Below are 26,740 nucleotides of genomic sequence, written 5' to 3' on the forward strand. Positions count from 1 at the left end.
GTTTGGAGACTGGGCTCCGGATGAGTAATGGCAGCTGCGACTCCCACAATCCCTAGCGCTAAGGAATTCGCTCTATCAGCCGCGCGGGCAGGAGGCCCGGGACTGCGCATGGCCAAGGGAGATGGGAAGTTGCGCATGTGCAGGAGGTGTTTCCGCCCCCGACCATCATACTGAGCTGTTGACCAATGGGAAGAGTTGGAGGACCGGAAGGACTCAGGTCTTCCAGCCAATCAGAGCGCGGGCTTTGTGAGGCTGACGATTGAGCGTCAGACAGACTCAAACTTCCCCCGTCTCTGTGAGTAAAACACTTCCTTTTCTCCATCTTTCTATTTCTTTTCTCATTCTTAGAGAAACTGGGGACTTGCAGCAAATGAAGGAAAAGGAAGTGAATCCAGTCTGTACATTCCACACATTGTCAGTCCAGTCAGATAGACAGATATCTGTCTGGCAGCCTGCATGGAGACTTTCAGCTCTCTGTGTCCAGGACAGGAAGCAGTGAGCATGGATCTGTCAATCAGCACCTTCAGGAGAATTGGGAGGGTGAATATTAGATACAGCAGAGTGAGAATGGAGGGAGTGTGTGGGATGGGGATTTACTTTTGGGGAATGTGAGAGGAAAGAATGTTCCATGGCAACTAGAATTGTCTGTTCTGAATTTCTATCCCGTACTGACTGTGATGAATTTTCATTGGGTCAGAGTGGCAACAATTATGTTTTGAGTGGATCCCATGGAATCTCCTTTGCAGCAGCTTTCCTGGTGAGTGAATCTGCCTGGTTATTACCATCGCTCTCTTCACTAACTCCTGCTGCTGATATACCTTCACCTTTCAAATAGCAATTTGTCCCAAACACACCACACTTTGCACCCTGAGATTCTCAGTGTGAACAGGGAGGATATATGTCTGAAACATAGAAAATAGGAGCAGGAGGGGGCCATTAGGCCTATTGAACATGCTCCACCATTCATTATGATCATCCAGTTCAATTGCCTGATCCCACCTCTCCCCATATCCCTTCACCTCATGTGCTATATCGAACTGTTGCTTGAAAACATACAATGTTTTGACCTCAACTAATCCCTGTGGTAGTAAATTCCATAGGCTGACCACTCTCTGGGTGAAGAAATTTCTGCTTATCTCTGCCCTAAACAGTCTACTCTGCATCATCAGTCTGTGGTTCTGGGCACCCCCACCATCAGGAATATCCTTCCTGCATGTATCCTGCCTAGTCCCAGATCTCCACCCTGGGATTCCTGGTGCAAACAGGGTGGGATGTGTTTGGAGACAAGATGTCTCAGTTCCCCACCCTGGGATTCTCAGTGTGAACAGAATGTCCCAGTTCTCAATCTTTAAAAGATCAAAGAGAGGACCAACTGGATTAAATGGTGTTGCTTTATGACATAATTTCATTGCCTGGTAACTAACCTCCTGGAACCCAGCTCATTATGGGCTGGGAGTGTTTGATGGGGCAGCGCAGATGGAGTTTTCCTACTCACTGACACTGTTTGGTGTGGCATGTAATGGGAGTTTTCCTTTGTATCTAGCTTGGGCAGTGCTTCCTCTGGGAGTTTTTCACAGGATGATTTAGAGAGAGCTTTCTTCTGTACCATAGATGGGTTGTACATACCTTGGGAGTGTTTGGGAAAATGTAGAGGGAGCCTTGCACTGCTCCTCTCAAATGTTGTACCTGCCCTGCATGATTTCCACTTCAGAACATGTGCATTAAATTTCAATTTGATTTATTATTGTCAAATATATTGGGATATGGTGAAAAGTATTTTTTCCTTGCGTGCTATACGGACAAAACATATCTTTCATAGAGTACACAGGAAGAAGGAAAGGCTAGGTACAGAATACAGTATTGCAGGTACAGGTAGGGTGAAGAGAAATATCAGCTTAATATATGATAGGACCATTCAAAAGTGGGACGTTGTTCTTGAGTCATTTGGTACATGTTTTCAGACTTCTGCATAAATTTACTGAGTGGTGGTGAGCTGCCTTTCTGAACCACTTCAGTCCATGTGGTGTAGGTACATCCACAGTGTTGTTAGGGAGGGAATTGCAGGATTTTGATCCAGTGACAGTGAAGGAACGGTGATATATTTCCAAGTCACAATGACGGGTGACTTGGAGGGGATTTTCCAGAAGGTGGTGTTCCCATGTGTCTGCTGTCCTTTCCTTCTCGATGATGGTGCTTCTGTGTGTGGGAAGAGATTGACTCAGTCATTTATCAGTTTTGTTTGTGGAAATACATTTGTTGATAATAGATCCACAGATTTTTAATATTTTCCCAATGCACAACAAACAAGTTGCCTCCTCGTAACTTCATGATTACCTCTGTTTAGATTTAAGATCCTGGTTTCAGATTGAGTAACATTGTTCTCAAACTTAGTGTAAAATTCTATTATAAATTTATTGTGTATTTCACTCTCAGCCAACCTCACTATGAACAGATGATCTCTGATCAGCATCACATTTCTGTTTGTGGAGGCTTACTGCACATAGAGATACTCTGAGGTTGTGAAAGGCACTATATAGATGAAAATTCTTCCAACTGCAGCCCAGTTGCTGTGATTATCAGCAACAGCATCAGCACTCCCCTGTTTCATAATGAACAAGGTTCACCCCTGAATCTGATTAACAGCAGTAATAACTGCAGGATTAGAACAGTGCAGTTGTGAACCCGCTGGTGTCTCACAAGATTGGATGATTGAGTGAATCCCTTCCCACACATTGAGCAGGTAAATGGTCTCTCTCTAGTATGAACTCGCTGGTGTGTCAGCAGGTGGGATGACTGAGTGAATCCCTTTCCGCACTGGGAGCAGGTGAAGGGTTTCTCCCCGGTGTGAACCTGCTGGTGTCGCAGCATGTTTGAAAATCGAGTGAATCCCTTTTCACACAGAGGGCAGGTGAATGGACTCAGTCCAGTGTGACGGCATCGATGAATTTCCTGATCAGAGGAATAAACGAATCCCTTCCCGATATTCCCACATTGTGCACACGGACTCCCCCCAGAATCCCTTCCCGATATTCCCACATGGTCCACACAGACTCCCCCCAGAATCCCTTCCCGATATTCCCACATTGTCCACACGGACTCGCTGTAGCGTGACTGCATTGATGAATTTCCTGATCAAGGGATAATGGAATACATTCCCAGTATTCCCACACTGTCCACATTGGCTCTCCCTGTTTCGGTTACACTTGTGTCTTCCCATATCAGTCAATTGATTGAATCCAGATCCACATGTGGAACATGTGTACAGTTTGTCTGTGCTGTGACTGCTGCTCTCCCCTTCCACGTTGCCAATGACATTCAGTCCTGATGAATCGAGTGTCTCGGTTAGATTGATGTGATGCCTGATCTGAGCTTCCTGTCCATTTAACTATTTATATTAGTAATTACTGTAAAGAAAAAGTAATGGACAATTTCAGAGTGGACAGTTTTATAACTTTACGTTTTTTTATTCGCCTAAATCCTGTTCTCCCTCCTCTTTGTTGAAATGGGCCCCTCTTACAATACTTCTGTCCTTTCAAATGACGACAGCACAGAGGGAGTGTCCCTTTAAATAAACAGATCACCTGCCAGCACCACACATGCTCAGGCCAATGGAACTGGCACACTGCCTCCACATTGGGCTGCTGATTAGTAGCCAATGAGCTGGGGTGGGGTGGAGATTGAAATATCTGGAATTAGTGATGGTGTGGACACGTGGTTAGAAAATCACCTCATCAGTAAATCTGACACAGAGATTGTGAAGGGTGTGGTTCAGCCTCAGACAGTTTCCAGGGAAAGGGATGGATTCAGTAGTTAGGGTGAATTTGTCATGGTGACTGAAGACAGTGGCTTTGGTCACTCAGTTTCTAATTGGGGGAAATTTCTGCTCATCCTGGACTGCATGTGGGATAAGCAATTTGATAATTTAGTAACAGTGGAGTAATGGAGAGGGATGGGTGTGAGGTAGAGCTGGGTGTTGTCAGTGTACATGTGAAAGCTAACATGGTGCTTTTGGATGGTGTCAGCCAGTGGCAACATGTACAAAGAACAAAGAAAATTACAGCTCAGGAACAGGTCCTTTGGCCCCTCCAAGCCTGCACCAACCATGCTGCCTGACTGAACTAAAAACCCCTACCCTTCTGGGGACCATATCCTTCTATTCCCATCCTATTCATGTATTTGTCAAGATGCCCCTTAAAAGTCACTACTGTATCGGCTTCCACTACCTCCCCCGGCAACAAGTTCCAGCCCCAATACTCACTGTGTAAAAAATCTGCCTCATACATCTCCTTTAAACCTTGCCCCTCGCACCTTAAACCTGCGCCCCTAGTAATTGACTCTTCCACCCTGGGAAAAAGCTTCTGACTATCCACTCTGCCCCTCATAATCTTGTAGACTTCTATCAGTAGCCCCTCAGCCTCCGTCATTCCAGTGAGAACACACCAAGTTTCTCCAAGTTCTCCTCATAGCTAATACCCTCTGTACCAGGCAACATCTTGGTAAATTTTTTCTGTACCCTCTCTAAAGCCTCTACATCCTTCTGGTAGTGTGGCGACCAGAATTGAACACTATATTGCAAGTGCGGCCTAACTAAAGTTCTGTAAAGCTGCAACATGACTTGCCAATTTTTAAATTCAGTGTCCCGACCGATGAAGGCAAGCATGCCGTATGCCTTCTTAACTACCTTCTCCACCTGCATTGCCACTTTCAGTGACCTGTGTACCTGTACACCCAAGATCCCTTTGCCTATCAATACTCTTTAAGGTTCTGCCATTTACTGTATATTTTGTATCTGTAGATGGGAAATAGGAGGGGCAAGAGATAGATCCTTGGGGGACACCCAGTTCAGAGGCTTTGGAGCGGAAAGGGAGATTGGAGATGGGACGGTAGTTGGTAAAGACTGTGGGGTGGAGTGTTCTTTTAGGACAGGTGATGACAGTGGATTTGAAAGGTGGGGGACAGTGCCAGAGGATAGAGAGAACCGTCAACAATATCACCTAATGTGTGGAAGGTGGATGACCAGTAGTTTAAGGAGAATAGGATTGATGAAGCAGAAGGTGGGTCTCATGGACAAGATGCAGAGGTCATGAAGGGAGGTAGAGAAACCGGAGGAAGCTGTAGGTTCTGGGCTTGGGCAAGACGGAACTCTCGACATGGTTTGTCCCAGTGGGAAGGGAGGGAAATAGCAGAGGCAGCTGATCAAATTGTCCCAATCTTACCAAGAAGCTCCATGAGCTCCTCACACTTGGAGGTGAGGATGGAAGAGACGGGGAGTGTGAGAACTCTTCAAAAGGAAATACCATATGTTAGAGGTGTTAAAAGATCAAACACTGTTAACACAAAGCTAATTTATTGAAATGACTTGTGAATTCGCTGGTGTCTCAGAAGGTTGGATGACTGAGTGAATCTCTTCCCACACTTGGGACAAGTGAACGGCCTCTCCCTGGTGTGAACTCGCTGGTGTGTCAGCAGGGAGGATGACTGAGTGAATCCCCTCCCACACTGAGAGCAGGTGTACGGTTTCTCCCCAGTGTGAACTCGCTGATGTACAGTGAGGTCAGATGATGTCTTGAACCCAGTCTCACAGTGAGAGCACCTGAACGGTTTCTCGTCAGTGTGGAGACGTTGATGGCGCATCAGTTCCCCAGAACTTTTAAAGCACTTTCCACATTCCAGGCATTTAAAAGGTCTCTCCTCAGTGTGAACACGTTGATGGTGGAGCAGTTGCCGGGAACTTTTGTAGCACTTCCTGCAGTCTGGGCATTGAAATGGTCTCTTCTCATTGTGAACACTCTGGTGATTCAGCAGAGTGGATAACTGAGTGAATCCCTTCCCACACTCAGAACAGGTGAACGGTCTCTCCCCAGTGTGAATTCTCTGGTGTGACCGCAGGTTAGATGACCTACTGAACCCATGCCCACACACGGAGCAGGTGAATGGCCTCTCCCCAGTGTGACTACGCTGGTGCTCAGTGAGTTGAGATGATTGTTTGAACTCAGACCCACAGTGAGAGCACCTAAATGGCCTATCGTCACTGTGAGCACGTTGATGGAGTATCAGATCCCGGGAACTTTTATAGCATTTCCCACAGTCTGGACATTTAAATGGTCTCTTGTCAGTGTGTACTTGCTGGTGTGCCATCAAGTCAGATGATCGAGCAAATCCCTTCCCACACTCTGAACATCTGAATGGTCTCTTCCCAGTGTGAACACGCTGGTGTCTCAGCAGGTTGCCTGACTGAGCGAATCCCTTCCCACAGTTGGAACAGTTGAAAGGTCTCTCTCCAGTGTGAACTCGCTGGTGTTGCAACAGGCTGGATGAGCGAGAGAATCCCTTCCCACATTTGGAGCAAGTGAATGACCTCTCCCCGATGTGTCTGGGCTGATGAGTTTCCAGTTCTGATGGGGATCCTAATCCCTCCCCACATTCCCACTGTTTCTCCCCACTGTGAATGGTGCTTTTTCCTTCCATGTTCAAAATTCACAAATATTCAGCTTACAATAAATTGGGTGACTCCAATCTGATCCTGATGTTGGGTTTGAGTTCTCTGATTGGAAATCCTCCCCTTCAGATAATCTGTGAAATTGATTTTAAACAGAAAAAAAGGGATGAGAAAGAACTCACAAAGGCACGTTGTGAAATTGAGTTGAATGAATCTGGTAAAACTGTGGGGCTGGCACCAGGAAAAAGTGACCATGAAATCTGTTTGATCTTTTGGCAGAAGTGAAATGGTCACTAATGTCCTTCAGGGAAGAAAGTCTGTCTCCGGTCTGAGTCCTCACAAGGCTCTGGCTCCTGCAAGAACACAAGAAATTGGAGCATGAGTAGGCCATTCGGCCTGTCGAGGCTGCTCTGTCATTCAACACACATCTCACCATCTCAGCCTTAAATATATTCAGTGATGGAACCCTCTGGGCTAGAGAAATCTATGTCACATGGAGTTTAAAAGGCTGAGGGGGGATCTTATAGAGACATATAAGATAATGAAGGGGCTAGATAGGATAGAGGTAGAGAGATTCTTCCCGCTTAGAAAGGATAGCAAAACTAGAGGACACAGCCTCAAAATAAGGGGCGGGGGGACAGTTTAGAACAGAGTTGAGGAGGAATTTCTTCACTCAAAGGGTGGTGAGTCTCTGGAATTCTCTGCCCATTGAAGTGGTGGAGGCTACCTTGCTGAATATATTTAAATCACAGGTAGATAGATTTCTGATAGACAAGGGAGTTAAGGGTTATGGGGAGAAAGCGGGAAACTGATCCACTTCAGATCAGCCATGATCTTATTGAATGGCGGGGCAGGCTCCAAGGGCTAGATGGCCTACTCCTGCTCCTATTTCTTATGTTCTTAGAAGAGAGAGAAAGCAAAACAGAGAGAAAGTAGTGAAAGAGACAGGGAGAGAGGGTGGCAAATGGGAGGCATTTTTATACACCTAGAACTGAACCACAATTTGATAAAACCTCCTAAGCCCTCAACCTCCACCATCTGGATTGTCCAGGGCAGCAGGAGTATTTCAAATCCATTACCTCTAATTTCCCCTCTGAGCTTATACCATCTGAACTTGTCTGACATCCAAGATTAGATGAGCAGAAATGTCCTCCATTTAAATATTGACAAGACTGAGTTCATTTCCTTCAGTTCTCGAGCCATCAACTCCATCCCAGTCCCCGCCAAATGTCTGAGACTGAAGCAGGAGGTTTGCAGCCATGGTGAAATATTTCACTCCAAGATGATCTTCCAAACTGTTCGACATCAGCATCAAAATCGCCTATTTTCACCTTAGTAACATTACCCAATTACACGTTAGCCTCAGTTTATCCACTGCAAAAACCATCATCCATTCCTTTGTTACCTCTAGACCAAGTTATTCTAATATACTCCCAGCTGGCTTTCAACAGTAAACAACCCCCTCCAGGCAGGTAAAGTCACTGCCTCCAATGCATCTCTCCCTGATGAGCTCAATACATTCTATGTCCATTTTGAGCAGGAGGTCAGTGAGAGCACGTCGTCCAACCCGGAAGCTCTGACAAGCCTGTATTTGAGCTCACCATCGCCTACATCAGAGCAGCCTTCTCAAAAGTCAACCTATGGTAAGTCACTAGCCCGGATGGACTATGCAGACAAGCATTCAGATCTTGTGTGGACCAGTTCACAGTGGTATTTGTAGACATCTTTAACCTTTTTTCACATCAATCTGAGGTCCTTATCTGCTTCAAGAAGGCAAACATCATCCCGATACCAAAGAAAAGCCAGGCAGCGTGCCTTAATGACTATTGCCTGGTAGCTCTGACATCCATCAGTATGAAGTGTTTCAAAAGGTGAGTCATGGCTCAAATTAATTTCAACCTCCCAGATTGTCTATCACCACAACAGGTCCACAGCAGACATCATCTCCTTGGCCCTACACTCAACACCTAGAATACCTGAGTAACAAAGACACTTATGTCAGGCTCCTATTCATTGATTACAACTCAGCCTTCACCACCATTATTCTGACAGAACTCATCTCCAAACTGTGTGGCCTGGGGCTCAGCTCCTCCCTCTATGACTGGATGACTTTCTAACCCACTGACCACAATCCATAAAAATAGGCAACAAGACCTCCTCCACAATCATCTTCAACACCGATGCCCCACAAGGCTCTGTCCTCAGCCCTTTAATATAGTCCTTATGCAACTATGACTGTGTGAAGAAATTCCCTTCCAACTCAATTTCCAAGTTTGCTGATGACACCACCGTGGTGGATTGAATCTCAAACAATGATGAGACGGAGTACAGGAAAGTGATAGAGAATCTGGTGAACTGGTGCAGCAACAATAATCTCTCCCTCAATGTCAAAAGGAAGGAGATAGTCATCGATTTCAAGGAGTGTAGTGGAGGACATGTCCCTGTCTACATCAATGGAGATGAAGTGGAAATGGCCAACAGCTTCAAGTTTCTAGGTGTTCAAATCACCAACAGTCTGTCCTGGTTTTGCCACGCTAACGCTATAGTTAAGAAAGCCCACCAATGCCTCTACTTTCACAGCTTCTTCCTTGCTGTCATCAGACTTCTGAGTGGACCTACCTTATACACCCTAGCTGTGACTGTAACGCTACATTCTGCACACTCTCCTTTCCTTCTCCCCTATACATTCTATGAATGGTATATTTTTGTCTGTCTAGCACAATAACAATACTTCTCATTTCATAGTAATACTTGTGACAATAATAAATCAAATCAATCAAATGTGACAATGATAAATCAAATCCCTTAAGACTCTCTTTAAAACTCACCTCTTTGTCCAATCTCTTGGTCATCTGTGCTAATATATCCTGATGTATCTGGATATTCCTGTGAAGTGCACTGGGATGATTTCTGGTTTAAAAATTTTAAATAAATAGAAGTTGTTGTTCACTGTAACCCTTGACCTCCCGTTTTACAACAACCCATTGATTTCAATCTCTGAGACTTTGTTCCTGCGGCTTTGCAGCCTGAGCCTAGCATCGGCAGTGCGCGTGCTCCAGCTCACAATGCCCGCGGAGTGATTGACGGCAGCTTTGAACCAATAGAAAAAGGGTGCGCGGCTGGAGGACCAACCTCTGCTCCGTCCTCCAATTGGAGTGAACAAGGGGCACAACTGTCGGTCCTCCAGCCAATCGGAATGAATGAGGGGCGGGACTGGAGGACCGAGCAGGGGTTGATCCTCCAGCCAATCGGAATGAAAAAGGGGCGGGTCTAGACCCCAATACTCCTGTTGTGATTGACAACATGCGCAGTGCCGATGAGAACTCACGATCGGGGCGGTTGTGGAAATTCTTAGCCGGTGAGATACCGTGGGATGGATCATGAGGGAGGGCTGGAGCCGACGGGTAGTTGTAGGCCGAAGCTCCTATGCGGCGTTTGTAGCGGGGGAAGCTGCTCAGGCTTTTCCCCGAGACAGGCCCGTGTAAGTCGCCGCCATGTTTTCTGAGGACGGTCTGGAGCATGCGCAATGAAGGAGTGCTCGGACGTTCTAGACGTCACAATGGAATGGGTGTGAGGTTACGTCACAATGGATTGGGTGAGAGGTTACGTCACAATGGAATGGGTGAGGGTTCCAGATGAGCTGAGACTGGGGGATGTCCCTGAGGTGGAAGAACAAAGAACAGGAACAGGCCCTTCGATCCGCCAAGCCTGTGCTGACCATGATGACCTCACTAAACTTTAAAATAAACTTCCGCCCTTACTCGGTATGGATCTCTCGATTCCCTCCCTATTCTTGCATCCATCCAGATGCCTCTTAAATGTTGCTAGTGCACCTTTTCCCCTCTCCCTCTCTGGCACGCATTCCAGACACCCCCCATTCTCTACGTGAAAAACTTGCCCACTCAATTCTCCCTGAAACTTTCCCCCTCTCACCTTGAACCTATGTCTCTTTGGAAATAGGCAGCCTTGATGATGTGGATATGTGGTTGGAAGCTCAAACTGAGGTGAAATATTTCACCCAGTTGTGAACTGCCTGGTTCAGCCTCAGACAGTTGCCAGGAAGAGGGATAGAGTTGCTGGCAAGGGAGTGGAGTTTGCAGTGGGGACTGAGCATAATGGATTCAGTCTTCCCATTAGTTATATAAAAAAAAGTTCATGCTCTTTTAATACAGGATGTCACACAAGTCAGGATGTGAGTTATAGGAGAACTTGAAGTTGATGGCATTCCTTTCTAACCCACTACACTGTTCCTTGGTCATGGAGGTTGAGGGTTTGGGAGATTCTGTCAAAGTTCTTGTTGAGTTGTAAATGTATAAAATCCCTCTCCTTCATCCCTGCTCTCTCCTATTTCTCTTTGTGTCCCCCCACAGTGTCCACAGTCTTGTGTAGATCCAGACTGGGTGGCAGGTTTCGATCCCTGAAGAACATTAGTGAGCTAGTTGAGTTTTTATGACAAGCCAGCAGTGCCAGCCCCACAAATTCCCAAATTCATTCAGCTCAATTTCACAAGCTACCTTTGTGTTTTTGTGGGTTCTCTCTCACTCCCTTTTTTCTGTTTTAAATCAATTTCACAGGGTTTTAGGAGAGGATTTGGAGTTTGGAAACTGAAACCAAACATCATATCAGAATCTGATGGAGACAGCCAATTTATTGTAACCTGAATGGCATTGCACTTTGAACATGGAAGAAAAAAGCACCATTCACCTTGGAGAGAAACCATACATGTGCTCTGTGTGTGGACAAGACTTCAACCAATCATCTGCTCTTTCAGCACATAATTGCAGTCACAACAGGGATTTAGCATGGACATGTGGGGACTGTGGGAAAGGATTCGATTTCTCATCCCAACTGGAGATTCATCGGTGCAGTCACACTGAAGAGAAGCCATTCACCTGCTCCCAGTGTTGCAAGGGATTTGATAGGCCATCCCACCTAGCAAGACATCAGCAAATTCACACTGGGGAGAAACTATTCACATGCTCCGAGTGTGGGAAGGGATTCAATAGACCATCCCAGCTAGCAATGCATTTGCGAGTTCACACTGGGGAGAAACCGTTCATCTGCTCCCAATGTGGGAAGGGATTTGCTGACTCATCCAATCTGCTGAGACATGAGCGAGTTCACACTGGAGAGAGGCCGTTCACCTGCTCCCAGTGTGGGAAGGGATTCACTAACCAATCTTATCTGCTGACGCACCAGCGAGTTCACACTGGGGAGAGGCCTTTCATCTGTTCCCAGTGTGGGAAAGGATTCGCTCAGTTATCCACTCTGCTGTTACACCAGCGGGTTCACACTGGGGAGAGACCGTTTACCTGCTCCGAGCGTGGGAAGGGATTCACTCGCTCAGCCAAACTGCTGATACACCAGCGAGATCACACTGGGGAGAGGCCTTTCACCTGTTCTGTGTGTGGTAAGAGATTCACTCAGTCATCCAACCTGCTGATACACCAGCGTGTTCATACTGGGGAGAAGCCATTCACCTGCTCCCATTGTGGAAAGGGATTCAATCGGCCATCCCACCTAGCAATGCACCAGCGAATTCACTCTGGAGAGAAACCGTTCACCTGCTCCCAGTGTGGGAAGGGGTTTGCTGACTCAGCCAATTTACTGAGACATGAGCGAATCCACACTGGGGAGACACCGTTTACTTGCTCCCAGTGTGGGAAGGGATTCATTAACCAATCTTATCTGCTGATACACCAGCGAGTTCACATCGGGGAGAGACCATTCACCTGCTCTCAGTGTGGGAAGGGATTCACTCAGTCATCCCATCTGCTGACACACCAGCGTATTCACACTGGAGAGAGACCTTTCATCTGCTCCCAGTGTGGGAAGGGATTCAGTACGCCATCCCACCTAGCAAGGCACCAGCGAATTCACACTAGGGAGAAGCCGTCACCTACTTCCTGTTGGGAAAGGGATTTGTCATTTCAGCCAATCTGCTGAGACACCAGTGAGTTCACAATTAAGTATTGTGATTGGATTTTTGCTGTTAATATTCAGATTGAACCATGTTTATTTGGGCTGTTTCTGCTGAATTGAAAAAAAAACTCCAGCTTTGTTATAGATGTTAATACAACTGGTCTTAGAAGGGGAGGATCTGGGGTCAGGAAGCTCACACAAAACATCAAATCAGGTTTGGATGGAACTGCACAATTTATAGTAAATTGAAAAGCAGGGAACTTTGAACATGAAAGAAACAGCACTGTTCACAACCACAGTCACATTGAGGAGAAACAATGGAAATCTAGAGACTGTGAGGAGAGATTCAGTTACCTGTTCAGCCTTTTTTATTGTTTTCTAATTCAGTGGATTTCTTTTTTACTAATTTAGTATCATAATACATGTAGCTACGCTGTATCTTTGAATCAATGTCATTACGGCACAGAAGGAATTCATTCAGTTCCTCAAGCCCATTTGTCCCTCTGTGGACCGGTTACACAGGCTGAGAAAACATCACACCATTCACAGCGGGGAGAAACCATACACGTGTTCTGTGTGTGGATGAGACTTCAACTGATCATCCAACCTGGAGAGACACAAGGACACTGGCATCATGGCGAAATCATGGAAATGGGACTGTGGGAAGGGATTCAATTATCCATTTGCACTGGAAACCCATCAATGCAGTCACACTGAGGAGAGGCCATTCACTTGTGCTGACTCTGGTATGAGGTTCACTCACTCATCCATTCTGCAGGAAGAGCAGCAAATTCACACTGGAGAGAGGCCATACACCAGTTCATTCAGTTATCCACTCTGCAGAGACACCACAGATTTCATATGGGAGATAGGCCATTTACCTGCTCTGACTGTGGGAAGGGATTTAGTTGATCATCCATACTGTGCAACCACCAGCAGGTTTGCAGTGAGGGGAGACATCTCACTTGCTCTGTGTGGAAAGGGATTCACTCAATCATCTGACCTGCTGACACCAGGAAGCTCACATCAGGGAGAGGCTGTTCACCTGCTCCGAGTGTGGGAAGGGATTCACTGAGTCATCTTGGCTGCCTACACACCAACAAATTTACACAAAGATCATTCGTCTGCCCTGATTGTGGGAGATTCCCTGAATGATCCAACTCATGTTGAAACATCACAGCAGTCACTCCAATTAAATCTATTATCTGTTCCAAATCTGGGTGTTACCTGTATCATTTGTGGTTAAAAATATATAGATGGAGGACATTGATTGGATGATTTTGAGTGCAAATAACTTGCTGACATAGAGTGGAGTTAGGAGTTAAATACCTGCAATGTTTCATTCTAAAACTATTCCAAGTAAAGACTGGCTCCAGTTTCTTCACCTGTCAGGATTATAAGACGGAAACAGAGAATGTTTGTCTCATAGTGAAGTTTGAAAACTAAAGGAAAGTATATTTCAGACAGAAGATTACAATTCCAGGAGCTTTTGTGAGAAATGGCTGAAAGCGAGTGGGAATTGTCAGGGTCTGATGACCTGCCAATGTTCTCAAAATCTGAACCATACAACCAGTGGAAGAATGAAGTGGCGATGTGGACATGGGTAACACCCCCACGAAGGAGGAAACAAGATCTAGTCTTGGCCTTGTCACTTACTATCAAAAAGAAAATCATAAACAAAATATTTTGTGATCTGGATGTCCATCAGTTCAATACAGATGAAGTCTTGGATCTTTTGTTCAGGTTCAATGATGAGATTGACAAGATAGATGATCTACTGGATGCTTACAAAGCATGGTCAGACTTTGATATGTTTCAAATGAGAGTAAAAGTATCTTTAGTAAATTCGGATATCACAACAAAAGGAAGATTGAAACAAATTTGGCTAAAGATGCAGATTTCCATGCCGACAGTCAATCAGCTTTACTACTCTGCTTCCCTCTGCTGGATGGTTGTGTTCCATTGAAAATTGGAGGGTGTCTTGTTCACGACCCTTTCTGGAAAGGCTGATTTGGACAAAGATACAGATTTTCACACCAATAGTTTTGCCACTCTGTTACCTTCTGCAGGATTGCATTGAGCTCATTAGGGAGGATGCATTGGTGCCTGTGATTCTATATACCTTCATTTTGTAGCCTGTCACATCTTGCAGACCTACCAAAGTTGATGGGAGCCCGTGTGGCTAGCCTGAGACTCTAGCTTGGTCCTATATTGACTCTTGATGTCTTTGATGGTTCTCTGTAGACTGTATCTGGATTTCTTATATGGGTCAAGGTCACATGACTTGAACACCTCACGCGTGGACTTCAGCATCAGTGGATATCCCTGTTCATCTATGGTTTCCAGTTGAGGAACAAATGGGTTTTCTTCTTAGGCACACAGTCTTCTATGCTTCTATTATTACTAATAATGTTTGTTACTGTGGTACTCATCCCAGTTGATTGCTGAGTTCTTAAATATTGATCAGTCCACTGACACAAAACAGTCCTATCAGCGATCACCTCATTCCTCAGACCAACATTGCCCATGAAGATAGTCATCAACATTAGGAAGCATAGTCAAGACCATGCCCCTGTCTACATCAACAGGGGTGAAGTTGAAATGAATCAGGGCTTCAAATTCCTAGATGTCCAGATCACCAACAACTTGTCCTGGTCCCTCCACACTGCAGAGTTAAGAAAGCCCCTACTTTCTCAGGAGGCTAACAAAATCTGGCATGTCTGCTATGACTCTCACCAGTTTTTACAGATGTACCATAGAAAGGATCATTTCTGGATGTATCACAGCTTCATTAGCCTCCTGCTCTGACTAAGATGGCAAGAAACTACGAAATATGAATGTTGCCCAATCCATCATGCAAACCAGCCTCCTATCCATTGACTTCGTCTACATTTCCCTCTGCCTCAAACAAGCAGCCAGCATAATCAAGGACTCCACGCACCCCGCACGTACTCTCTTTCACCTTCTTTTGTCAGGAAAATGATACAAAAGTCACATACCAACTGACTCAAGATCAGCTACTGCCATCAGACTTTTGAATAGACTTACCATATATTAAACTGATCTTTCCCTACACCCTTGGTATGACTGTAACACTATATTCTGCACACTCTCCTTTCCTTCTCCCAAGTACTCTATGAACAGTATGTTTTGTCTGTATAGTGTACAAGAAACAATATTTTTTACTGTATCTCAATATATGTGACAATAATAAATCATATCAAATCAAATGTTCTGTCACGAATGGTGATGGTGGAATTTGAATTCAATAAAAATATCTGAAATTAAGAATTGACTGATGACCATGAAACTGTTCCCAATTGTCTCAAAAACCCATCTAGTTCACTAATGTCCTTTGGGAAGGAAATCTGCCATCCTTACCTGGTTTGGCCTCCAGAGCTGCAGAGGGTCCTCTGAAATGGCCGAGCAAGGCATTCAGTTCAAGGGTAACTCTGGATGGGGAGTAAATGCTGGAATGCCAGCGACACCCATGTCTCATGAATGAATAAAAGAAAACTTGATGATCCCATTTACTGACATAACAACAATTATTTTGGGGGAAACCGTTCAGATACATTGTCTGCAAAAGGGTTTAGTTTTTCAACCTGTTATCATTCCAGCTCTGAAAATTCAAAGCAATTGATATTCGCTCAGTACATTCTTTGTGCTCAGGAGCTGTTTCAATGTTCTCTTTGAGGGAAAAAAGACAGTTGTTCACACCACCTGCTGAGATTCCAGTAACTTAACACCTGACGTTTAGGATTTTTTTTGCTTTTAATAAAATCCAAAATGGAACTATGGAGAAGATCCCACACACTTGGATGCTTGTCGCTAACTTAATTTCCTGACATATCATCATAGAATTGCTACAGTGCAGAAGGAGATTATTTGACCCATCGAATGCACCGACAACAATCCCACCCAGGCCCTGTCCCCGCTTCGTTACCCTGCTAATCCCTCTAACCTATCACACCCTGGGACACTCAAGGTTCATTTACCATGTCCAATCAATCTAACCCACACATCTTTGGACTGTGGGAGGAAACCCATGCCTACATGGGGAAAACATGCAAACTCCACATAGACATGGACTTAAGTCAGGAATCGAAACCAGGTTCCTGAAGCTGTGAGACAGCAGTGCTAACCATTTTGCCACCATGCCGCCCAATGACTCGATGACTCCGTTGTGATTGGAGCAGAAAATATCACTGGTCAATGGTGGTGCTGGTGCCCAGCATGCACCGAGAGTGAGAACACGCTCTATCTTCAGTAGGCAGTGCCGCTCTGACTGGAGCATGCGCAGTGCTGGTGTTGACAGTGGCCGGACCGGGTGAGCCTCAGGGAGAGCAGAGATTAATTGGAGACAGCGGGTGAGTGAAGTTAAATATAACCGGCGGGTGAGAAAGGAGGCTTCATAAACATCCTGTGTAGGAAAGGGAAATTCATAGAAACTGGGTGCGGGCCTCAAACCGCAAATAAGAAGCCCGAAGGTGATTGATTTTACAATCAACATCTTTACAGAACAATGGGCAGCGCGGCCGCCATCTTTATTGGGATCAGTGGGCAGCAGGGCGCATGTGCAGTCGCCATCTTTGTAGGGAGCATTTGGGCAGCACGGCACGTGTAAGGTCGCCATCTTTGTGGGGGGCGTTAGGCAGCAAGGTGCATGTATTTATGGACCTTATGGTCCCGGAGAAGCGGAGTCAGCGTTAGGCGGTGGCTGGGAGGATTTGGAAACACTTTGTGCATCCGCAAACCCTTCAGAATCATTGTCAGCTCCCTGGTTTGTAGCTGCGGGGCTTCTCCCTCCCAGATTAACGGCCCCATCCTGGCTCAGACACTGGAGGATGGTTCACATCAGAGGATGGGGGAGGGGGACAGTAAATAACAGGTTACACTTTGGCCTCAAATCAATGAGGACTCTGATCTCTGGGAAGGAAGGAAACCCTGGGAGGTGGGCGGGGAGGATTCACAAATACCCGCTGGAGGCCCCAACATCCCCAATAAGATCCATTGGTTTTATTGTCAGCCTGCAGACAGAAGCTGGAGAACTGAACCCATGATGTGGATATGCCGGCGTTGGACTGGGGTAAACACAGTAAAAAGTCTGTCAACACCTGGTTTCAACAGGGATCTTGGGTTCATGTCGCACTATCTGTAACCCCCGTGACTTGCCTGGGTTTGCAAAACCTCACTTACTGTACTGTCTGGAGACAATACGCATCTCTTTAACCTGTGATCAGTGCTCCTTCCACTCACATTGTCGGCCACTTTAGGACTTGAACAGCAGGTTAGGTGTAAAGATTCGCATTCTAATCAGTAATCTGTAAACTGTCTGTGCTTTATATGCTCTGTCTGAGGCCAGAACTCTCCATTCACCTGAAGAAGAGGGAAACCTCGAAAGCTAGTGAGTTTACTATCAAATAAGTCAGTTGGACTTAAACCTGGTGTTGTCGAACTGAACCCAGACAGAGGAGAGGGAGGGAGAAAACTGGGAGTGGAGGAAAGAAATCCTGCAGATGATGAGATGGGTTTGGATTTCAGCCCAGAGAGGAGGGAGAGTGTTTGGGATGGGGTTTTTTTGATTTGGGGAACAAGAGAGGAAGAAATGTTCAAGAGAATTCGAATTGCCTGTTCAAAATTTCTATCCTGGACTGACAGTGATTAATTTTGTAAATTCCTTTTACAGGTGAGGTGAGGAAACATCACATCAAAATCAGACAGAGTCTCGATTCAATAGGAATTGAATATCCTAAGACTTTGAACGTGGAAGGAGAAATGTTTGTCTTCAGCCTGGAGGAGAAGATTTCAAACATCAGTGTGACTGAAAAAGCACCAAGGTACACACACACCCGAGTGAGAGTGTTTCAGTGAATTGACTGTGGAAAGAGCTTTATCCAGTTACACAGCCTTAAAAAACATCACACCATTCACAGCAAGGAAAAACTGTACATGTGTTCTATGTGTGGATGAGGCTTCAACTGATCGTTTAACCCGGAGAGACATAAGGACACCACACCATGGAGAAACCGTGGAAATGTGGGGACTGTGGGAAAAGATTCAGTTACCCTTCCCTGCTGGAAAATCATCGGCGCAGTCACACTGGGGAGAGACCATTCACCTGCTCTGTCTGTGGGGAGGGATTCATTCAATCATCTGGCCTTTGGTCTCACCAGAGAATTCACACTGAGGAAAAGCCATTCACCTGCACCTCCTGTGGGAAGAGGTTCAGGCATTCTTCAGCACTCACTGTGCACCAACGCACTCACACCGGGGAGAGACCATTCATCTGCTCTGTGTGTGGGAAGGGATTCACTCAGTCATTCCACCTCCTGTCACACCAGCGAGTTCATTCTGGGGAGAGGCCGTTCACCTGCTCCGACTGTGGGAAGGGATTCACTGGGTCATCCCACTTACTGTCACACCAGCGAGTTTACATTGAGGACAAACCATTCAGCTGCACTGACTGTGGACGGAGTTTCAGACAGGCATCCTCCCTCATTGCACACCAGAGAATTCACACTGGGGAGAGACCATTTACTTGCTTTGTATGTGGAAAGGGATTCACAGCTTTACCCACCCTGCTGAGACACCAGAAAATTCACACTAAAGAGAAGCCATTCAGCTGCATTGACTGTGGAAAGAATTTCAGGCAGTCGTCCAACCTCACTGCGCACCGACGCACTCACACTGCAGAGAGACCATTCACATGCTCCGTGTGTGGGAAGGGATTCAATCGGTCATTCAACCTCTCTGCTCACCAGCGAGTTCACACAGGGGAGAGGCCATTCACTTGCTCCATGTGTGGGAAGGGATTCGCAAAGTCTTTCAACCTGCTGGCTCACCAACGCACTCACAGTAAGAGGCCATTTAACTGCTCTGTGTGTGGGAAGGGATTCACTCGGTCACAATGGCTCCTGAGACATCAGCAAGTTCACAAATGACTGCAGGGGTTGGATTCTGCTGTTTTTGCTGCTGTTCAGTATTGATAGTCTGACAATATTTTATTTCTGCTGACGTTAGCAAACCTTGTAACTCGCTGGAATTTAATATTCTGGAAGTGTCACTGATTTTCGGGACTGCAATGTCACTTTTTAAAAGTAACACCTGTGATCTTCCCTCTTAACTGAAGAACTCTCAACAGGAACCTGTTTAGAATAACATTAAGAACTTTCAGAGTCATAGAGGTTTACAGCATGGAAACAGGCCCTTCAGTCCAACTTGTCCATGCCTCCCCTTTTTTTAAACCCCTAAGCTAATTCCAATTGCCTGCATTTGACCCATATTCCTCTATACCCATCATACCCATGTAACTATCTAAATGCTTTTTAAAAGATAAAATTGTACCCGCCTCTACTACTACCCCTGGCAACTTTTGCTTCAGTTCTAATTTGATCTCTGGGGCAAAATCTACAATTCATTCTCTGAAAGATCCATCTGCAGGGCACAAAGTATTTATTTTCAGTGCTTGTATTGAGATCTTCTCGAAAGCTACTCTTTGATTTTTAAGGGCTATTTTTTGGTTTCCAGGGGATTGTTTTCCATTCTCAGTAACTCCTTTATTAGTGATGGAGTCACATAGTAACATTACCTTTTGTGTTAGTTTACTTCTTTGTAAGATAGTCTTCGGTATTTATGTATATATTAAATCTTTTAAATTGGAATCTGTAAATGATATTTTGAATTTATTTTAAAAATACACTCATACTCTCTTTCTAAATGACAATTCTAACTGTTTGACACAAGGCAATTGAATCGGGGCAGATGTTTATTGGTTCAGACTGTGGAGCAGGAAAAAACTCTCCCAATTCTGATCTTCATTGTATATGGATTTGCATTAATAACCCATCAATAACCTCACTACAGCAGCTGAGATCAACTCTGACCGGGGCTTCTGTGTGTCGTCTGTTAGCATTAAACTGTAAATAATAGCAATTTAGAATATGAACCTGGATGAACGTACCTCAAGTTTTAATGTGACGACCCAAGTGATTGGTATGTTCACAATATCTAGTTACTCAAATTCCTGTGCTGTCCACCCCACCTCCTGTGATATATAAAAATAATCGAGACTTGTTCAGCAGAATGGGGAAAGCTCTGCCGATGGCTGGATCGCTCCTTTTGAGGCTCACACTGCTATGAAACTTGTTCTGTAGCAGGAAGACACAACTCCTCTACACATCACAGATGGGCTGCTGAGTCAGTGAACTTCCTTTCTCAAAATAGGTAGCAAAGCTGTTCCTCCAATTTGAGATCTGCCTCTGCAGATTTAGCAACATCAGGAAAGACAGAATCTGTGATTGGAGGAGATGGTCCTCATCGTTTCTGTCTCTCCCATGTACAGGGTGATTTTTCTTCCAGTAGTTCCTCCCATGACAGAATTTTCACGGTCCTTTTGGCAAATCATGTTGCAGTTTTTTATGGAACCTTAGGCCACACTTGGGATACAGTGTTCAACTCTGGTCGCCACATTACCAGAAGCATATGGAGGCTTTGGAGAAGGTACAGAAAAGATTTACCAGTATGCTGCCTAGCATGGAGGCCATTAACTATGAGGAGAGGTTGGAGAAATTTAGTTTGTTCTCACTGAAATGACTGAAGTTGAGGCACGATCTGAGAAAAGTCGATAAGATTGAGGAGCATGGATAGAATATTTTCCCGGGTGGAAGAGTCAGTTACTTGGGGCATAGATTTATGGTGTGAGGGGCAAGAATTAAAAGAGATGCATGAGGCAAGTTTTTTACACAGAGGGTGGTGGGTGCCTGGAACTCACTGCCAGGAGAGGTAGTGGAAGCAGATATGATAGTGACTATTAAGGGGTGACTTGACAAATCCATGAATAGGATGGGAATGGAGGGATATGGTCCCTGGAAGGGTAGGGGGTTTTAGTTCAGTCGGGCAGCATGGTTGGCGCAGGCTTGAAGGGCCTGTTCCTGTGCTGTCGTTTTCTTCTTTTGAGGATGAATTCACCACCCAGAGTCATTTATTTTGAACCCTGGTTCTGAAATATTCTCACTCTGGATTTAAGGCTTCCTGACATAATACATAGATTCCGGTCTTAACCACCAAACACCAATTCATATCCTCATCTGAGTCCCAGACTTAAATGTGGTTGTCCAAGCTAGAAAACATATATAATTTGACTCTTTTAAAACCTGATTCACCACACCCTGCCACACTAACCACAAGAGATTGTGTTTGGGACCAGTTGTTCCATTAAAGTCTGTGTTGTTTTCAATGACCTTCTCCATAATCTGTCACAACCCTTCTGCCGTCCAGGAGCTCTGTTTTTCTGATGGTGACATTCCCTGTTTACTGAGTTTGTGAATTTAGTCATATGTAGGATCAGGACGGCAGATTTCTGTACTTAAAGGTCATTACAGAACCAGATGTGTTTCTACAACAATTAATTCATGTTCATCAATATTTTTATTGAAACGTGGTAGGATTCAAACCCAGGTCCCAAAATCATTATAATAAAAACAGAAAATGCTGGGTAAGCTCAGCGGGTCTGTTTCATTCAAAATTCCAACATTTGCAGGATTTTGCTTTATCCCCAAATCATTACCCTGGATTACTCCTCCTCTGGCTCTAATTCCAGTAAAAAGTCTGACAACACCAGGTTAGTTACAAAGTTCCACAACTCTCTATATTTCCCGGAGGAGAAATAAATGTTTTATTCACAGATGTTGGCCAGAGGAGGAAGTTTTGAGTCTGTGTGTGAAGCTAAAAACAGAAGCTGCTGTTTCAAATCAACCTGCGGGATTTGGAAGAAACTGATGGGAAGAGATTTTGCAAAGTCCCCTCTCCCACTCTCTCAGCTGGCAGCCCAGCACGCAGGCGCAGAGAGCGCTGCTGAGCCGAGCTGTCCGGAGCAGGCGCAGTGCGGCTGCCGCCAGCGGTCGCTCTCGATGTCTTTTTGGAGCAGCCGGAGGGGGGAGGGGGAGATCACCGAGCGGCTTCTCGCTCTGGCCGGAGCCGCCAGCCGCTTGTCTGGAAACCTTGGCTCGAGGAGGGGAACAGTGGGTGGGGGCGGGGCTCCAGGGTCAGCGCGCAAGGCCTGCACAATGGAACCCCTAGGACGTCACCGCGGAGCAGATTGATTTCTATTGGCTGATATAGGCAGGCCTCCATTGGGATGTCACAATGCGGAAGTTTGTCGATGATTTTCAGGCTGAAACTTCCTCCTCTGTGCAACATCTGGGAGGAAATCAATGTTTCCCCCTTTCCATTTCTTTTCCCATTCTGGGGGAAATTGGGGATTTGCAGCAACTGAAGGGAAAGGAAGTTAATTCAGGGAGGCTGCAGGCTCTGGAACGATTATAGACGAACATCGGAATTAGGAACAGGACTTGGCCCAGGTATCTTTCTCTCTCTCAAAGATATTGACATCTTTTAGCTCCCTCAGGTTGTCGCCTTTATTTATCTGGTTAACAAGATAACCTCTTAACTAACGTTCACAATTAAAGGGGGAGTTTTCCCAGGAGAAGGCTATTTAAATGAACTGTAAATTCGCTTGGGACAGAGATTTGTTTAATGTAGTTATATGTACGCGTCATGTTATTTATGATTCCCTATTCCTTGTCTTGAAAAGGCACTGTGTCAACGTTACCTATTTCCACTGATGGAGACATTACAACATAGGAGGAATCCATCTGGCAACTCAAATCCATGCCAACCCTCTTTGGAGCAATTCAGACAATCCCATTCCCCCTCAATATTCCCATTCCCCTGAGTTTCACATCACAGTGGAATGGATGAGAATTCCAGATGAACTGAGACTGGGGTGGAATTGGGCGAGCTTACTGAGGTGGAAATAGGTGGTCTTGATGATGATGATGTGTGGCTGGAAGCTCATCTTGGGGTGAAATATTTCACCAGAGTTGTGAACAGCCTGGTTCAGGTCAGATATGTTCCCAGGAAGAGGGATTGAATTGCTGGTGATGGAGTGGAGTTTGGAGGGTGGACTGAAGACAATGGGTTGTCTTTCCAGTATTTATATGAAAGAAATTTCTGTTCTTTTAGTACTGGATGTCAGATAAGTCAGAACGGTGTGTGGTTGGAGGAACTCAGAGGTGATGCTGTTTATATTCACTTGCTATCTTGGTCCTTCTAATGGAGTTGAGGGTTTGTGAGATTCTGTCAAAGTTCTGGTCAAATTGTAGATGTATAAAATCCCTTGCCTTCACCCCTGGCTCCTCCTCCGTCTCTCTGTCTCCTCCCAAAGTCTTGTGCGGACCCAGACCGTGTGACAGGTTTCATTCCCTGAAGGACATCAGCAAACCAGTTGGGTTTGTATGACAATCCAGCAGCTTTCTTGGTTACCCTTTCCTCACGAGGGCTCCACAAATTATCAGATTTATTCAGTTCAATTTCACAACCCACCTCTGTGTTTTTGTGGGTTCTTTCTCACTCAATTTTTTTCTGTTTTAAATCAATTTCACAGGGGTTTACAAGAAGAAGATTTGCAGTTGAGAAACTGAAACAAAACATGATATCAGAATCTGATGAGTCGGCCATTTATCGTAACCTGAATATCATTGTATTTTGAAACAGGAAGGAAAAAGCACCATTCACAGTGGAGAGAAACTGTACACGTGTTCTGTTTGTGGACAAGACTGCAACCAATCATCTGGCCTTTAGGAACATAATTGCAGTCACAACAGGGAGATGGCATGGAAGTGTGAGGATTGTGGAAAGGAATTCAATTACCCTTCCCTGCTGGAAACTCATCGACGCAGTCACACTGGTGAGAGGCCATTTACCTGCTCTCAGTGTGGGAAGGGATTCACTCAGTTATCCAGCTTAAATATACATCAGAGGACTCATGCTGAGGAGAGACCGTTCACCTGCTCCCAATGTGGGAAGGGATTCAATCAGTCATCCAATCTAGCAATACACCAGCGAGTTCATACTGGGGAGAAACCGTTCACCTGCCCTGAATGTGGGAAGGGATTTTCTCACTCATCCACTCTGCTGATACACCAGCGAGCTCACACTCAGGAGAGGCCATTCACTTGCTCCCAGTGTGGGAAGGGATTTGCTGACTCATCTACTTTGTTGAAACACCAGCGAGTTCACACTGGGGAGAGGCCATTCACCTGTTCCCAGTGTGGAAAGGGATTTGCTCAGTCAGCCACCTTGTTCACACACCAGCAAATTCACACTGGAGAGAAGCCATTCACCTGCTCTGTGTGTGGGAAAGGATTCAGTCGGTCATCAACTCTGCTGACACACCAGCGAGTTCACACTGGGGAGAAACCATTCATCTGCTCTGTGTGTGGGAAAGGATTCAATCACTCATCCAACCTAGCAATACACCAGCGAATCCACACAAAGGACAGGCCCTTCATTTGTTCTGTGTGTGAAAGGGGATTCAATCAGTCGTCTAAACTAGCAATACATCAGCGGGTTCATACTGGAGAGAGGCCGTTCACCTGCTTGCAGTGTGGGAAGGGATACGTTACCTCATCAAATCTTCTGACACACCAGCGAATTCACAACTAACTATTGTGATTGAATTTCAAATTAGGGAGAAACCATGAGAATGTGCAGACTGTGAGGAGAGTTTCAGTTACCATCAGAGCTGGAAGTACACTGGGGACTGCTTGAAGATGGAGGGTTTCTACAAGCTGCTCTAAGACTCATCTTCTCTCTGAAAGCTTCAGGACAGTCTATACTCATTATAGCAAGTATATTTATGGTTTTTAACTGTAATCAAAGTGGGAGTTACATCTGAGGAATGTTGCATATTGGAACTAAAATTGTGCGAAGGTAGAAATTAAAGTTGTTTCCTTTCACTTTTAAATACTGTTCAGCTGTTATTAGTTAAGCTGCTTCATTTTTTGGAATTATATTTTTTGAGAGTGGATCTGGTTGATGAAAATTTCTGCTCATCGATTTCAATGACAATGTTACAATTCATAATTTTACACATGACAGAATCTCTGTGGACATTAATGAGTACAGGAGCTCAGTGTGATTTCTCAGCACCAAGTTATACTCTGAACATGTGCAGTGCAAATGGTGGAACGTGCTGATCAGAGATTACATTGAATTATAGAGAATATCCAGTCTGGAAGGCAACTGTTCGGTTTAACGAGTCTGTGCTGATGTTTATATTTCACACAAGACAACTCCCATTCCATCTCCCTCATTTCAGCCTTTCAGCTCATCTTTCTAATCTCCCTTCCCTCATGTACTCATCACGTTTTCTTTTTGAACTATAAGAATGAATTGTCCAGCTAGTTCCTGCGGCACTGAATTTCACATTGTCATCAATCTCTGAGTATAGATGGTGAGTGACTTGGAGGGGAACTTGCAGGCGATGATGTTCCTATGCATTTCCTGCCCTTGTCCAAGGTGCTAGAGGTTGTGGGTTTGCAAGATGCTGTCAAAGAAGCCTTGCTGAGTGCTTGCAGTGCATCTTGAAGGTGGTACATACAGCTACCATGTGAGTTAGTGTTGGAGTTTGTAGAAGGATTGCCAATCTGGCTGCTTTGTCTTGAATGGTGTTGAGCTTCCTGAGTTGTTGGAGCTGCACTAATTCAGAAAATTGGAGCTTATTCAATTGGACACAAGAGCTGTGCCTTGTAGATGCTGGACTTTGGGGAGAAGGGTTAAACAGATCTTTTAAAGAAAAATTTACCTGATCTGGCCCAGACACCATGAGGAGATGGAAATGGGATGTGTTATGATTCTCAACTGAAATCCTACCCAACTGAAAAGGTGAACACATTGAAGACTCGAACACGGAGGGAGGGATGTCTGTTAGTGTTCTTCAGCAGTGGAAGTGGGGATCAGGATTGTGCTGGAAGAACAGGAGTGATGGTGAAATGAGTCAGCAAATAGAGAATGATTATATTTCCACCAGCTCAGGTTACTGAAGGCTGAATATTGTGGGAGAGAAAAGGTGAGAGTGTTGCAGAATTTAAAGTGGAACAGGAGAGCTTTAAGCTGGTGGAGTCAGTGAAATCTGACTCTCATTTTTGTCTGCTGTCATTTCACAGAGGCCCCGTTTCACTGAAACTCTTTATTTCCACAGCTACAGACATGAAAAGACATTGCACATTCTTCACAGCAGTGTCAAACTCACACTGATTGTTTCTCCACTCACCTCGAGGTTATCGATTTGCCTCCAGCCTTCTCAGTCCACTCCTGGCATCGGGTGTAAGCTCAGAATGGTGGGGGTGGGGGTGGGGGTGGGGGTGGGGGGGGGGGCGGAGAGAGATTATTGACACCTCTCCCCCGCCCCTCCCACAAACACACACAGAGGAACAACTCAAACACAATCATTAAATGAAGTGAAAGCAGACAACACATTCACACACACAAACATGTATGTGCTTGCACACAGGTGCACATGAACTGAAATGTGTG

The 26,740-nt window shown here is 45.3% G+C and overlaps 2 protein-coding genes across 8 annotated transcripts in view; one reads left to right on the forward strand and one right to left on the reverse strand.

The window, feature by feature from the left end:
* LOC145363713 (uncharacterized) overlaps window positions 1–25,111 on the forward strand; it is a 51,705-nt gene extending 26,594 nt beyond the window's left edge. Inside the window, exons 1-2 of one of the 6 annotated variants that reach the window (XM_080218945.1) lie at window positions 11,161–12,330; window positions 18,474–20,025. In XM_080218945.1, the coding sequence (XP_080075071.1) occupies window positions 11,162–12,330; window positions 18,474–19,305 (2,001 nt within the window). In that variant the 5' untranslated portion in view covers window position 11,161 and the 3' untranslated portion in view covers window positions 19,306–20,025. Of the gene's footprint in view, window positions 1–11,160; window positions 15,612–18,142; window positions 20,026–22,236; window positions 22,723–23,807 lie in introns of those variants that run through there. The other 5 variants (XM_080218949.1, XM_080218947.1, XM_080218944.1 and 2 more) reach the window with 5 other exon arrangements.
* On the reverse strand, window positions 3,242–9,503 carry LOC145363659 (uncharacterized). 2 transcript variants are annotated; one of them, XM_080218862.1, is made up of 3 exons: window positions 9,268–9,503; window positions 5,360–6,792; window positions 3,242–3,404 (listed from the first exon to the last, which is right to left on the reverse strand). In XM_080218862.1, exons 2-3 carry the CDS (start codon window positions 6,466–6,468, stop codon window positions 3,395–3,397), a joined length of 1,119 nt encoding a protein of 372 aa, XP_080074988.1. In that variant the 5' UTR covers window positions 6,469–6,792; window positions 9,268–9,503; the 3' UTR covers window positions 3,242–3,394. The 2 variants fall into 2 exon arrangements, with proteins under 2 accessions (XP_080074988.1, XP_080074987.1); XM_080218861.1 differs by lacking the exon at window positions 3,242–3,404 and having other exon boundaries at window positions 3,852–6,792.
* Window positions 25,112–26,740: the final 1,629 nt, after the last annotated feature.

Source organism: Carcharhinus amblyrhynchos, unplaced genomic scaffold (assembly GCF_965287045.1).
Source record: "Carcharhinus amblyrhynchos unplaced genomic scaffold, sCarAmb.v2.hapA scaffold_39, whole genome shotgun sequence".
In the NCBI taxonomy this organism is placed as follows: Eukaryota; Metazoa; Chordata; class Chondrichthyes; order Carcharhiniformes; family Carcharhinidae; genus Carcharhinus; species Carcharhinus amblyrhynchos.

Bases quoted from the DNA above. Each gene is read 5' to 3' on its own strand.
- LOC145363659 (XM_080218861.1), bottom strand. From the start codon at position 6,468: ATGGAAGGAAAAAGCACCATTCACAGTGGGGAGAAACAGTGGGAATGT.